Source organism: Lissotriton helveticus, chromosome 3_1 (genome assembly GCF_964261635.1).
Source record: "Lissotriton helveticus chromosome 3_1, aLisHel1.1, whole genome shotgun sequence".
NCBI classification, from domain to species: Eukaryota; Metazoa; Chordata; class Amphibia; order Caudata; family Salamandridae; genus Lissotriton; species Lissotriton helveticus.
Window position 1 is genome coordinate 656,289,260 of NC_136061.1, and position 15,566 is coordinate 656,304,825.

At 45.1% G+C, this 15,566-nt stretch overlaps 1 protein-coding gene and 1 pseudogene across 6 annotated transcripts in view; one reads left to right on the forward strand and one right to left on the reverse strand.

Annotated features, from left to right (window-relative positions):
* The window catches only part of TMEM234 (transmembrane protein 234), an 80,630-nt gene that overhangs the window by 21,998 nt on the left and 43,066 nt on the right, over positions 1–15,566 (reverse strand). The window contains exon 1 of one of the 5 annotated variants that reach the window (XM_078680700.1): positions 9,437–9,537. The exons of 2 other annotated variants lie outside the window; for them this stretch is intronic. In XM_078680700.1, the coding sequence (XP_078536826.1) occupies positions 9,437–9,494 (58 nt within the window). In that variant the 5' untranslated portion in view covers positions 9,495–9,537. Of the gene's footprint in view, positions 1–1,317; positions 1,344–1,455; positions 1,524–9,436; positions 9,538–15,566 lie in introns of those variants that run through there. 2 more of the 5 variants (XM_078680703.1, XM_078680704.1) reach the window with 2 other exon arrangements.
* LOC144822804 (uncharacterized) lies at positions 841–4,362 on the forward strand (annotated as a pseudogene). Its single transcript, XR_013608697.1, has 8 exons — positions 841–1,119; positions 1,206–1,263; positions 1,344–1,401; positions 1,482–1,539; positions 1,626–1,683; positions 1,770–1,827; positions 1,922–1,982; positions 2,085–4,362. The product of XR_013608697.1 is annotated as an uncharacterized LOC144822804 (transcript).

Genomic DNA, 15,566 nt, shown 5'->3' on the forward strand with positions numbered 1-15,566 from the left:
GTGCTCGGCGGAGAGTCCTCAGGTGTAGACCTCTTTAAACTCCCTTCAAAAGTCACGGACCAGCACACAGAATCAAGGTGCAAGCAGTGCAAGGTTTTAATCTGCCATTATCAGACAGGTGTTTTCCATGACATGTTTCACTCCTCAAAGGAGCTTGATCACATGGGATATATGTATCAGAAATTACACCCATTTGAGCAAAGTGACTGCGCCAGGAGAGGCACATTTTCACAGCATAGGAAGTCAGTGCAACAGTAGGAGATCATGACTTGCGGCATAGCCACCACATTTTCAGATTGGTTATATATGGCATTTCCATTGCTTCTTCTTGTTGGGTTTGAGGCTTTTTTATAAACAGGAAACAAGTGAAGGTTTGGCTGGTGTGAAGGAGGAAAAGTTGTGGGCTGCTGAAGGGGACTACTGTGGTGATGTGTCGGGTGCACGGCTCTCAGCACAACAGCTGTTCTGATTTTCTGCATTTTGTCTTCGGAAGATGAAGATAAATGAAACGCAAACCCCTTAGGTTTGGTGGTGGCAGTTGCTGTGCTCATTTGAATTGGAAATGTGTTGTCTGTAATGGTGGTGCGCTACCACACCATGCATACACCACTCCACTGGTCTATTGTAAATGTGAATACATGCAAATGTGTGTGAATGGGAAACGTCTCGGTAAAAACACTGACATGTCAAAAGGAAAACAAAATGCAGGAGAGTGACTGCATTGTGTGGGGAGGTGCAGATAAGTTTAGCCTAATGGAAGCTAATAATGAAGTACAGGGGCACGTGCCTATTTGGCTAAACTGGAATCCCAGGTAACTATTTGGTCATTTTTCCTAGTGGAGTATCTGGGCCAGTCCCATTCATTGTTTGTAACTCTTAGAGCCTTTGCTAACCATCTTGTCTTCAATTGCAGGTTTGCAGTCTGTAAGGTATTTGTATTTGAATGGTCAGGCGTGAGTACCCACAAAGACAAGGTAATTCTGTTTATGTTCCACGTTGCATTTGGGGGGTGCTTGGAAAATAGATTCACAATATGCACCCCTTTAATTTTACAGGTTTGTGAGACTGTGCTACAAATACAGTTGTACGGGCAGACGTGAGTACAGGCAGAACAAACAGGTAATTGTTTGTTAGAGTTAAACTGTGGTGCATCTTGTGCATTGTAGTATAACCACATACCTTATCCATGTTTTCTTCTGTTGTAGGTTTCACAGGCAGTACCCCACACATTTGAGCGGGCATACGGGAGTACAAGCACAACAGGTAATTGTTTGGTAAATTGTGGTGCATCTTGTGCATTGTAGTATAACCACATACCTTACCCACGTTTTCTTCTGTTGTAGGTTTCACAGACAGTACCCCATACATTTGAACGGGCATACGTGAGAACAAACACAACAGGTAATTGTTTGGTAAACTGTGGTGCATCTTGTGCATTGTAGTATAACCACATACCTTACCCACGTTTTCTTCTGTTGTAGGTTTGACAGACAGTACCCCACACATTTGAACGGGCATACGTGAGAACAAGCAGAGCAGGTAATTCTTTGGTAGAGTTAAACTGTGGTGCATCTTGTACATTGTAGTATAACCACATATCTTACCCAAGTTTTCTTCTGTTGTAGGTTTGACAGACAGTACCCCACACATTTGAACGGGCATACGTGAGAACAAGCAGAGCAGGTAATTCTTTGCTAGAGTTAAACTGTGGTGCATCTTGTACATTGTAGTATAACCACATATCTTACCCAAGTTTTCTTCTGTTGTAGGTTTCACAGACAGTACCCCACACATTTGAACCGGCATACGTGACAACAAGCACAACAGGTAATTGTTTGGTAGAGTCCCCCTATGGTGCACATGGTATATTTCTGTATTACAAATTCACAATGTGCTGTAACAATCTTTACTTCTACTGCAGGCTCTACGGACAGTGCTAGATATAAGTTTGAAAGGGCACTGCAGTGGACAGAAAAATCCAGGTAATTACACTCTACGTTTTGCCGGCAATGCCTCAGTATTATGTGACCGATTGCAATCATGAGCATAGGCATCAACTTTAACCATGTTCCTTTATTTTGCAGGCTTTGTGGCATAGCAGGCTAAACCCAGTTATTGCAAATATGTTCAAGCGCAAAGCTGTACCTTCTGCCGTGTGTGATGCTTCACCACAAAGGAAGAAATGTTGCCTTGTCTTAAAAAAAGAGTGGATGAAAGAAATTGTGGAGGCTGAGACCCAGAAATCACGAAGCAAGGTTTGAGTGCAACTTGGGGAACTATTTCAATACAGTCCAGATGTGGGCTTAATTTGCAAAGCATGTGCAGAAGCCAAGATTGTTGGGGACTTTTCCACAGGGAAGAAATGGAGTGATGGCTGGAAACTGGATTACCTGAAACGCCATCTAATTAGCAAAGTTCACGAGTCTGCCATGGTGATATTGAGAAACAGAATTGCTGCTGCCAGGTTTGGTTTTGGAGTGCGGGCAATGCTGACAGAAACTCCCACTGACAAAGCAAATAGGATGGAAGTAGTTGAACGACACAGATCCCTGCCTGAGGAGATAAAGGTTCTCATCAACAATGTGTTGCTGGCAGTCAAGATGAATACTTCAATGTTATCTGTACAAGACATCCATGACCACCTAGCTTTGTATGTGAAGATACCAGACAGCTGGAGGAGCAAGAACTATGCCTTTGAGTTCCTTGAGGCCATCAATAGCGTGATACACAGTGAAGGTATGGCAGAACTTCTTAACGCTTTGTATCACACATTGATAATTGATGAGAGCACAGATATTTCTGTTACAAAAATGCTCATTCTGTACTTCAAGTACCGACCTGTAACCTCAACAGAGCACAAAACACAGTTTGGGGGCATAGTGAAGCTGACTAGTTGTAATGCTGAGGCCATCACTACTGCTGTGAAGGAATTCTACACTGCCAATGAACTGGACCTCATGAAAATGGTCATGTTCACATCCGATGGTGCGTCTGTGATGCTGGGTAAAAATAATGGTGTTGCTACTTGCCTTCAACAATCTATTCCCCATCTAGTTGAGCAGCATTGTGTCGCTCATCGATAAGATTTGGGAGTTGATGATGCCTGGAAGAGGGTTCCAATGATTAAAGAGATGGAGACATTATTGAGGACTGTCTACACTGTGTTCTCCAGATCACCTGCAAAGAAGTCCAAGCTGGATGAAATGGCATTAGTCACTGACTGTGAAGTGGTCTCTTTTCGACCATTGAATGAAGTCCGGTGGCTTTCGAGGCATTTTACAGTTGGTGCACTAATTCGGAATTACGAGGCTGTTCTTAAGTACTTTGAGCATGAGAAAGTTGAAGAGAATGATCCAGTTGCTAAATATTGTTACAAAAAGCTATCTGACTCAAACTACCACATTTCCCTTGCAGTGCTTCATGACATTCTGAGTGAATTTGTAGCATTGTGCAAACTGTTCCAAAAAAGTTCGTTGACTACTGTTGAAGCTGTACAGTATGCAAGAGCAAAGATTGGCCAAATTAAGGAACAGTATTTGGGGGACACTGTCTTTTGGAGCAGCAATGTAAGAGAGATGATGGTGTTGTACAAGTAAAGGCATGAATTTGACAGTGGGCCTATTCTGTCTTTTGTTTCCCTTCTTTGTGAGCACATGCAAAAAAGGTTCCCTGAGGATGAACTGAAAGAATGGACAAGTTTTGAAATCCAGGCAATGTCAACACAATCACATTTTGATTTTGGGACTGAGAATATACAAAGACTTGTTGAAAAGTATAAAAATGTCTTGGTCCTGGGTGATTGTGAAACGCCAGAAGATGTTGTTCGACAATACAGAGACTATAAATATGTGGTGGCAGAACATGTAAAGGGTGGTTTATTGACCACATTTCAAGACATGGTGAATTTCACTGTACGCAATGCTGCTCAATATAGTGTGGTGTCTCAGCTAGTTGATGTCTGCGCAACATTTCAAGCATCTAGTGCAGATTGTGAACGAGGATTCAGCCTCATGAATACTATAAAGAGTAAATTGAGGAATAGACTAGAGCAAAAGCATTTGGATATGCTGATGAGAACAAAGGCCTACCTCCTGAATGGGAAAGTTGACCTTGATGAAGTTTATCAGCACTGGAAAAATGGCAAGGATCGCCGTGAGAAGCAACCCTGTCACCCATCTAGTGATGCCACTTGACTTGTCTGAACGTCCTTCTCCCACAGTCCATGTTTGCGTGGATGTCTGAGTTTTACAAACTATCCCTGGCGGGATAGCCCAACATTACTCAGTAGCTTTCATATCACATTGTAAATGTTATGTAATTTTCTAACTTATTGTGTATATTTGATATTGTATAGGCTCTCAACATTTCCCCACCTAATGAACAGTGCTCCACTTAAAAATATTTAGTAAAATCTTATGATGCTACCACCTTTTGGAGTCTTGTGCTTTTCTAAACCTTAAGTGTACTTACCTGTGTAACCAATCAATGTAATGGCGTCGTTATCCAATATGCAAAAGCTTAACGTGGAGCTGTTTGTGTGAAAATGCACCATCTTTTCACTTTTTTAAGCCAACGTTTGGAGTGACATTTGGCGCTGCACACGCGCATGGTCTGGTTCCTGGCGCACATGGCCATGATTGCAGCGCACAGAGACCCTCCACTGCCGCACACAGAGGAAAAAAATTAGAGGGAACATTGCTTACCATACCATATATTAGGAACTTGTAGGCAAGCTACATATACCAATTAGGAATAGATCAATTCAACTATATTTAAAGAAGGAGCAGAGGAACTTTACTACGAGTTAGCAGGGGTAGAGTGCACAGAGTTTTAAAGCCACCAAAAATATACGGTCCAGCAAACGCAAAGATTCTGGGGTGTCCATGCAGATAAGGCAGATTTCCTACACAAATAAAGTCAATTACGTTGCCACTAGCAATCAAAAAAGTAAAGCATTCCTTTTGCCCAAATCACCTTAAGACTTTAGCTCAGGCCTTGATACTATCATGCTTGGAGTTTAACAATGCTAATATTGCAGAACTGCCCCATTCTACTCTCAACTCTCTACAAGTTATCCTGTTTTCCTCAGCCAGTCCACGAATGTCCCAGGGACGTTCACTGACATCACTCCTATCAACAACTCACCAACCACCTGGAACGCTACAACTAACTCGATCACACCCATTCCAGCTTTTGAAGCAACTACAGCACAGAGACAGCACTCATCGCTGCCGCAGATAAGATTCGCACCCTACTGGACCAGGGGGAAACCGTCTCCCTCATACTTCTTGACCTCTCACCTGCATTCGATACTGAATCACACTCAAACTTTATCAAAAGACTGCTCAAAGAGGCCTCTTGTGTTGGAGGTTGTAAAACAAAACAAAAGTGGAAAGATCCAGATACAATTCTGCTTCCAAGGTTTATGGCCAAGTTATACTCTCTGGAGAATATGTAGAATGTTTTGCCGGACAATGTTCATTTGGATTCTGTCGTGGCTAGTCTGTTGGGTCGTTCTTCCATGGCATAGGAGAACATTCTAAAGCATGGGTACTCACACACTTTAACTCAGGGCCAAAAATACAGTCTGGTTTGTGACTGAGGGCAGCACCGATGGACCAGCAGGTGGGGGCGGGGTTTGGTGGGGCGGGGGTCAGGTGGGCCTACTAGAGTAAAAGAAAATCACCACCTTTTCAAAACATTACTTGACAGTGCTGTATTTCAAAAGCAGATGTAACTATAGAGCTACAAGGAGGAGGCAAGATGGTTGGTTAAGTCTGTACTGTAGCGTAATGTTGCAGGTATACCCTTGCATTGGTTCCTCTCTTCTCTGCGCCCACTTTGACTTAAATGCATTCAGAATTATTTATTGCACCATGGTGGGCAATGGGCAAAATGGTCATGCACACTCATGTATACACTCACAAGCATGCACACACACACACATTTTTAAGCTAACTTCCAACAGCCAGGGGCTGCAACTCCTCTCCTATGCATTTTAAGATCCATACATTTTATAATAACGTGGGTAGCAGGCGCGCAGCGCGAAGAGAGGTTCAGCCCTTTCAGCCCCCCCCCCTCCAGTTGTGTGTCTCAAACCGGGCCAGGGCAGCCCGAGCTGCTGTGGGCTCCGCTGGGCAGTGTCTTCAGTCTTATCTTCAGCACGCTCGAGTTGTTCACAGGTCTTTAGAGACCATTTGCATATTTACATACCTTTGTAAACTGTTTACTGAGGCTTAGTGTTTTGTTCTGGTTTAAGTACCACCCCCTCCACTCTGCCTTATAAATGTAAGGCAGGGTGGATTTTACATTTACTGCTGTAGTGTGCAAATGCATTTCATGAAAAGAAATATAAAGTAGGGTTGCCAAAAGAAAAAAGCCAGCCATGTGTTTAAAGAGTCTGCAAAGACCTGGCCTTGACACTAAATAGGGTTATAAATAAAAAATATCGTCTCTCACCGCACTCTATGCACAAGACTCCAAGACACGGGCATCCGTGACAAAGTCCTGGAATGGATCCGCTCCCTCCTTATTGGCCCAACACAGAGAGTCAGACTACCACCGTTCCACTCCGAACCCACAGAGACCAGCTGTGGTGTGCCCCAGGGCTCCTCCCTGAGCTCACTCTCTTCAACATATACATGGCCCTGCTCGCAGCTATCGCCTGGAACTACAGACTCAATATCATCTCCTACACGATGACACCCTGCTGATTCTCTCTCTCTCTCTCTCACCAATGAACCCACAGTCGCCAAGACCAACTTCCAACACAGGATGAAGGCTGTCATAGCCTGGATGAAGAACAGCTGCCTCAAGCTCGACTCAGAGAAGACTGAAGTTCTCATCATAGGCACCACCCCCTCCGCCTGATACGACTACTATTGGCCCGAAGCAGTTAGAACGCCCACCCCAAACCCTCCTGCACCCACAGACAACTCACAAAACCTAAGCACCATCTTGAACTCCTCGCACACCATGAACCGCCAAATCAACACCATCTCATCATCCTGCTACCACATGCTATGCCTACTCTGAATGATCTTCAAGTGGATACCCACTGAGTCCAGAAAGATGGTCATCCATGTACTCATCAGCAGCAGAATTGACTGCGAAAATTAACTCTACACCGGCATCACCCAGAAACTCCTCAAGAAACTGCAGAACATTCAGAATGCCCCCGCCTGACTCATCCTTAACATCTCTCTCAGCAGCCACATCACTGTCCACTGTCCACCTGAAAGACCTCTACTGGCTCCCAGTCAACAAAAGAATCATTTTCAAGTTCCTCACACACGCCTAGAAAGCTCTAGACGATGCGGAGCCTGCTTACCTGTACCGCTGCCTCACATTCCACGCACCCACCAGAACCCTCCACTCTGCTCAACTAGCCCTGGCTACAGTCCCACGTATCCGCAAGACCACGGACGGAGGAAGATCCTTCTCCTACCTCGGAGAAAAGACCTGGAACACCATGCCTCTCCACCTCAGGCAATACCCATCACTACCTCAATTCAGGAAGGACATCAATACCTGGCTTTTCAACTGAACCTCAGCAACTTTAGCAGACCAGCTCCCCCCCCCCACAACCCCCTCCCCTCCCACCAGCCCCTTGAGACTCTTATGGGTGAGTAGTCATGCTTTACAAGCTCCTGATTGATTGATTGAAAAGAGAGACCTACTGGATATGCCAATGCTTGTATTCACGTTTTAGAGCATCTAAAATCCACCTGATGGTGCTGATGGACAGCTTGATGCTTGTTCCTGTACAGTGCACTGGACCCTACAAAGCAACTGACTTTTAACCCAGCACCCATCATGAATGGCATTTTCCTCACCTGTATCATTGTTTTACCATTCCAACATATTTTGTTTAAATCTGGTGGTAATGCTGGAACTTGAAAACAACGAGGCACATGCTGCTATGTTTATTTGTATATGTTACTGCAGTATATGCCAACAATATTAGGTGGCAGCATATTTTTCTTTTTAGGTCTCGGCTCTAGACTGTGCGCATGCGCGGTCTCGAACAGAGACATGCAGTATCTACTTCTGGGCTTACAGCCCCACCCATAGCTAGCACCATTGTCACTCCATTTGTAGGCCTCCCTATTTGTCAAGGGCATGCATACGTCATGCGTCTTCTGGTGTTTAGCTCTCAATGAGTGCACAGCCCACCTACTGTTTAAGTATACGCAGTGGCCATTTACATCCATTTCGGGACTACTTTTTGATTTTTTTAAACGGGTGACCGGTCCGCCACACGTCAGGAGCACTGGTGTGCTCATTAGTGCACTGAGGCGAGGTTTTTAAACTAGGACAATTCTCAACCACATTTGTGTGTGAGTGAGGGAGCGTGTGAATAAGCGGGTGAAAGTTGAGCTTGAATTTCATCCACAAAAGCTCTTTTGTTTATTTGGCTCCCTCTGTCGCACCCTCGCATTCAGATGTGGCGTAGGAATAAACATGCCACGCTAAAAGTCTGGGTTAGGCTGAGAGCATGTCTGTTCTCTCTGCTAATTTCCAATCTGCTGTATGGCTTTGCATCCTCCGTTGGGTAATGATTGTAAGCAAAAACTGGCAGAATAAAATAGTTTTTAAGAATGCAGGCTTCCTGCCGATGTAACAATTACAGTACTGAAGCCAAGGGAGATGAAGTGATCTGTACAAGATCACACAGTGGGAGGAAAATGAGAGGAAAATCCATGATTAGAACGTTACTACTGTTTCTAAGATCTAATTATGTGATTCAACGGCAGGGAGTCAACAAATGCTAACTTATTGGCGACCTTCATTACTGCAGTTACCCTTTCTTGTCCAGAACTTACCACATCCACCCAACCCACGTATCACGTGGTCTTAAAAAACAGCTTCCACTGCCACTGCGCTCCCTCTCAGGACCCGCCTTGCCGGCTTTTCGTTCCAATCTTAGCTCAGCGGTGGGATGACTATTGTTGTGTTTATGTTTAATTATTGTGGCACTTTAAATGTCACAGCTGCTGTCACAGGTTCTTACATCACATCACTGATGACACTTGGAATCCCCAGGTGTCATCGGTGATCAGATGAAGCAGTCTGTGACTCGATGCAGCAGCTGTGCGGAGCTGCTGATCCGGTGTTGGCCTTTTATCTTTGAAACTCAATAAATATTTCTACAATTTCATTCGGATCTTGGATTCTTTGACTTAACAATTTTGGCGACGACGAGAAGAACTTTCCATGCAAGCAAAATCAATTGTGATCATAAAAGATACCGAGAGAATTGGATTTACAGACTAGTTGACGAGAACAGAGAATCTACTACAAGGAAATCAATAGACGTCTGTGAGTACGCATTTATTGATTAAATTAAGGCCAAGACCAAAGAGTGTTTAACGAGCAGTTATCCACATTAACTATCGCTGCATTATTTAAATTTGTCGACATTCCGGCAACGTACCTGCCACTGAGAACTTCACTGCTCCTGTGTTCCAGTGTTCGCTCTGCTCCTGCTTCATGACCTGTATGATGTAACAACGCTACGCGCTTGGCAATTGACCTTCGGGAGTAAACGTAATCACGCATCACGTGCGGCCAATTTGGAAACGTAGTTATTTGCATGTCATTCGGTGATATGCACACCGCTTTTGAAGTTCATCAATGTTTATTGTGTGTGCTTTACTACAGTGATACGCACACTGTTAATCAAGTTCTACGGTGATACGCACACCATTTATCAAGCGTATCACCTTATTCAGGCATACCATTTATCAAGCACTACGGTGATACGCACACCATTTATCAAGTGTGTCACCTCATTGGGTCATGTTAAGACATTAGAAGGTATTGTTAACTCTATTTAATATAATACCGGAATTGTTGTTTACTTTACTCTCGAGGTGACAAGCACAACTTTAACCTGTTCTACAACTACTAGTCTATTACAGCGACTTTCATACAATGTAGTTGTTGGTCATCCTTATAAACAATTTCTACTGTTTGTCTATTTGGCAAAACATTAACTACTGAGTAATTTTACTTTCTTCTGATACAATTCAAATGTTTGTTAAATTTGTGTTCTTTAAGTGATTTTTTTTTGTAATTCAGGTCTTCAAGCACAGTACTTTAGCAAAGGTCTACTACTATTAATTTACTTTAAGAGATATTACTTAAGAGTGTAGCACAAACATTTTCTCTAACTCTTCCACATTCATTCCGGTCAACCAAAGGAGATCCTACCATCAAATGGCTCAAATGGAGGGAATATTTTTTAAATTATATTGATGCTTTAGAGGATGGTGAAGATGACTTAGCATAAGTCAGGAAAAAGAAAATTTGACTTCATTCACTTGGTCCACAAGGTTTAAAAGTCTACAATTCTATGAACAAGAAAACACATCCTGCTGATGATTCTAATGTATTTCTTCATGCTATAGAAGACTTAGATATATATTATTCAACTTCAGTATGCATAGCAATTGATCGCCATACATTTTTTGGAAGAAAACAAGGAAAGCAAGAGTCAGTAGAGGATTTTGTATCAGACTTGAAGAAATTAGCTTTGACTTGTAGGTTCGGATCATTGGAGGAAGAACTAATCCGTGTTCAAATAATAATGTACGTAAACAATGAACATGTTCAGAAACGTCTTTGGATACATGGCGAAGCAGCATTGTCTAATGTTGTAGCTTTAGTCAAAAAAGCAGAAATTACTAACAAATGTGCAAAAGCAATTGCTGAATCTCCTAAGGAGGCAGATAAAGTTACTGTGAGCAAAGTTAATTCTAAAACTAAAGCTAAGTCTGTTACTATTCCTACACCTAGAGATGGATGTATGATCGCACATCGCAAACGATTCCAACTCGTGCTTTTACCACGTGTCAAAAACATCGCAAAGACCATCACACCGGCACTGTTTACAACTCACGGCGTTTCAACGCCAATGCGGTATTTCCTATTGCCAAGTACAATACATCACACACTGCAAGAGTGCACGCCATTACAACGCATATCCGCTATTTGCAATCGGTGATTGCAGGTGATTGTAAATAAACTAATCTTGTTTTTCTCTTCCCAAGGGCTTGCTCATGTCATCGTATTCATGCATCTCAATTACGAGCACAGAAAGTTGTTATCGCATCACATCAATTACGTCACCACAATGTCAGTGCACGCACATAAAGTCCATGTCATCGTATTCATGTCAGGCCCATCACATCAATTACGTCACCACATGTCACCATAATGTCACACTCCCAGCTTCAGTGTCGCTTGCATACACCACGTACAGCTGTCTGCCGCAGTAGGATGAAACAGAATTGCCCCCTCTCCTTAGGTAAAATATGTGTGTCAGTCAAGTGTTGGGTACATGTGCTTTGTAGCGTTCCAATGTGAAGAAAGGGAATGTGTGGGGTTACTTCCGGCTGGTGTCCCCACGGTTGTGTGCCAATAGCATACACAAAGTAGAAAGCGCCCAGAGTGATGATTCTAGGAGAACAGCAGGGGACTCCCAGTGTGGACTTACACAGAGAACACTAAAGGATTGAAGTCTGCACACTGCTGCCCCGGTTCCTCGGTGGCAAGGATGTAAGAAGTGCTTGGATGCAGTCAGCATTTACTTGGACTGTGTTGGCCCATAAATGTTTACAGGGTTCAGTTACAAGTATCGCCGTGCAGGGAGGAGAGGAAAAAGCAGTGTGTACTGAGAGCACTTCAGTCTCTGTAATGAATGCCTGACACTTCGATTGATCTTGGGACATGAAGCCGGATGCCAGCCTGCAAGACTCCCTAGTGCCTTCATGTTTGTTCTTCTTTTGATGAAACGTTTGGGTTTTATAGGTAACATTCCTTTCTATTTACGTTTCTAAACAATTTTGTGCTTATGTTTTTCTTGAGAAAGAAATAAGAGCCCACATTCAGGCGTGTCTGGGTTTTCCATCTTCCATATGATGTTGGTGTGTTTTAAACATTTATTTTACAGGTATAACTTGATTTTGTGCTGTTGTGTCCCTTGCGTTTGTTGTGATGAGTGTGCGTTACACCACTCGTCTGTTTTAGACTTGTATGATTTGGAATTTTTGCCACTAACTTAGGCATGATTGATTCTAAGTTGCATTTTCCAGTGGTTGAGTCATTTTTGTTCTTATTCAAGCTTCTTGGTTTGAGAAATAACCCTTTTGCTCTGGGAATTTAGACCACAGTGATGGGACATCTGGAACAGTACAAGTCACACAAGAGGGAGTGAATATACATTGTGGGTGAGATTTTGTGAGGCCCTTCTTAGCTATGTGTATTTTGCTTTAAGCAGAGGTGATGTGGTGAGAAGGGGTACGAGCCTTCTCTCTTCATGGTTGGTCTGATAACCACAAACCGGTGAAGAGAAGTCACTGTCCTTCTGTCACTGGTTTTCACTTTCAGGCTTTTGGTATATTGGGGATTGTTTCTTTCACTAGAGGACAGGCAGCCGGCGCGTCGAGCAGCCAGCAGTGGGTACCAGCTTGTGCACAGGGCCGCGCCTACGTCTCCATAAAGTCAGTGATGATGGGAGTAGACCACAACGGCACATCTCCAGCATTTCAGATCAACATTTGTTTTAAAGAATGCCAAGATCCTGCTCTTTGAGATATTCACACACTTGATTAATCTAACTGTGCTTTAACCCACATTTCAGCCAATGTGCAGCAATGCATTCTGGCCATTCCGAGCATGGAAATTAAGTATTTTCTCAATGTCTGATGAGCACGCCATTTGGCTCTGCTAAGCCTCATGTAAGGAGTAACACGCCGCTAGTTCTTCTGTTTTGTATATCGGATCTACCCACATACACAGGGCAGATCCAGACATTACTGTGCGGATGCAAACCTTGGACTCAGCAAGTAATGACGTCACGGGGTCACTGAGCGAGGGACAGCCGGGCACCTTTATGCATAAGCATTTGAGCCTCGAAAGTGACTGAGACAAACAGGAATGGGGGTTCGGCTGGACCATTCTGTTGAACCACCCCAGCACATAAGGTTTTCAATATTTTACAATTTCTATAGTACCGTTGCCAGATATAAGCCAGAACCCTGAGGCAAATCATTATTCTGAGTGGTAAGGTCTGTTTTTCCCCTCTGAATGCAGCTGCTACCAGTATTTTGGTTCAACAGAATCCTAGCACATAAAGCTCTTATCCCATCATACCAATTATGTCACCACAATGTCAGTGGCGCACAAAGTTAATGTCATCGTATTCATGTCAGGCCCATCACATCAATTACATCACCGCATGTCACCACAATGTCACTGAGCACAGCATCTCAGGTTACTGATTACGTCACAACATTACATAACCAAACGTCATAGTTGTAGTGTTAAAGTAGAGCCCAGCGTTAAAGTAGAGCACCCCAATGTCACACCTGTGTGAACACGTCACCACACATCACCACAATGTCCATAAAACAGGGCGCCCTACACAGGGATAAACTGAAGTTCATTATTGGTGCAACATGCAGTGGAAAAACAACACCCGGCCATTCATCCCAGAATTAGCCCGCTGGTAGTTAGTCTGACCGAACTGCTCGTAATTATACCACTGCAAACACCAAGGCACCGCGAAAGCAGCAAGAATGAAAAGGGGGGGCTCTTGGCCCCCCCGCCCGCATGGCGGCGCGGCGACCGCCTCCCTCTCCAGGCCTCTTGGTGGTGGGGCGTGCCCTCCTAGGCGCGCCTCACCGTCGATTGGGTGGCGCCCTCCCTGACCCGGATGTCACCATACGACTTCCGGGTCAGGGGGGCGGGCCGCAGGAGGGGCCGGGTGGGGGGCGTAGCCGCCACCCCCTCGGACCCCTCAGGAATAAAGAGGCAGGGAGTGCCCGGGAGACCCTCTTGTCCCTGGACACTCCCCCACAGCCTGTCGTGCCCCGCGCTCGGGGGCTTCTTGGTCATCCCAATGGCGCGCCCATTCTCGCGCTCTATTGCCCAGGCTATGAAAGGACTACGGGAGAAACACCACCGCACTAGGCTGTCAGCTGAGATTCGCCAGGATATGCATATTTGGATGGCATTTCTGGAGGACTTTAATGGCAGGGTAGTGTGGTCAGGTCCTCCCGCTACATCAGCAGAATTGAGTTTATGGACAGACCCTGCTGGTAGTGTGGGCTTTGGCGCCATTCTAGGGACCAAGTGGGTAGCCCAACGGTGGCCGGAGGAATGGAAAAGATGAGGCTTGACCGCCAACATTGGCTTCCTGGAACTTTTTCCAGTGTGGGTGGCATTGAAGGTCTGGCCAGAACATCTATGTAACCAATCAGTGGTGTTCTGGTCGGATAACATGACAGTGGTCGAATGCATAAACCAACAGGGGGCACGCTGTCCGTTCATCTTGCGCCTGATTAAAGAGATTGTGCTTCAGTGCTTAAAATGGAATGTACTCTTCAGGGCCAAACATGTCCCAGGCGTCCTCAACAATGCAGCTGACTCCCTTTCTTGCTTTAAAATGCAGGTTTTCAGGGAACATCTTCCTGCAGCAGACCCCTCGCCAGCACAATTCCCGGCAGTACTCTGGCAGATTGGTGCCCCAGATTACAGGACCTCGTGGTTGCTAGCCTAGCCCCCAGGACCAAGACAGCTTACGAAGGGGCGTTTTTGTCTTACCGCGCTTTCTTAGGGCAGGATTGGGAGGTTAGGTGGGCACAGGAGGACAGCTTTGCGGACTATTTGGAATGGATGCACAGGGAAGGGAGATCAGTGGCAGCCGCAAGCAGACATAGGGTGGCGGTCGCCTTCTTTGCGCAGGCTAAGGGCATGCGAGACCCCACCAATAATTTTATGGTGCGCAAGGCCATGAGGGGATGGCGCCGGTTGCAGGGCCACTCTGCAGATACGAGAAAGCCCATAAGATTGGCGCGGCTGGCAGCCTTATTACTGGCATTGCACGAGGTGTGTAGTTCAGAATGGGAGATACATCTGTTCAAAGCCACTTTTTCCCTGGCTTTCTATGGCGAACTGGTGGCAGGGTCAAAAGGGGATAAGTTGGGCGGCCTACAACTGACTAGTGTTAGGATCAGGGAAGATACCATGTGGGTGACAATTCAGAGGTCAAAAACTGATCAGGAATCTCGGGGTCACACCATAGTGCTCCACCGGGCCGGGACCAACCCCTGTTGCCCGGTTTCTCATGTGGAGGTTTTCCACAGGCAACGGGAGGGCACGGCGGGGGGGCACTGTTGTGTCATGCCGATGGGACACCATTGACTAGATACCAGTTTAGGCGGGTCCTGGAACTGACCGTTAGACAGGCAGGGTTGGATCCCAAGGAATTTGGCACCCACTCCTTTAGGATAGGGGCGGCAACTGAAGCTGCGCTAGGGAGTCTCTCGGCTGAGAGTGTGAAGAAAATTGGGAGATGGTCATCTGATTGTTATAAACGATATGTACGGATTGACATGTTATGACAGGATGATTCTCACGCTTGGTATGTTTTCTGGTTCTTGCAGTTTCTCAAACCTGTGACGCAGGGGAGGAACTCACCGCCGGGAATGAAGGAGCTACACCGTCACAGCACAAGCAGCATGCTGGACGCGAAAAAATGAAGATTTGGATTGTGGGCC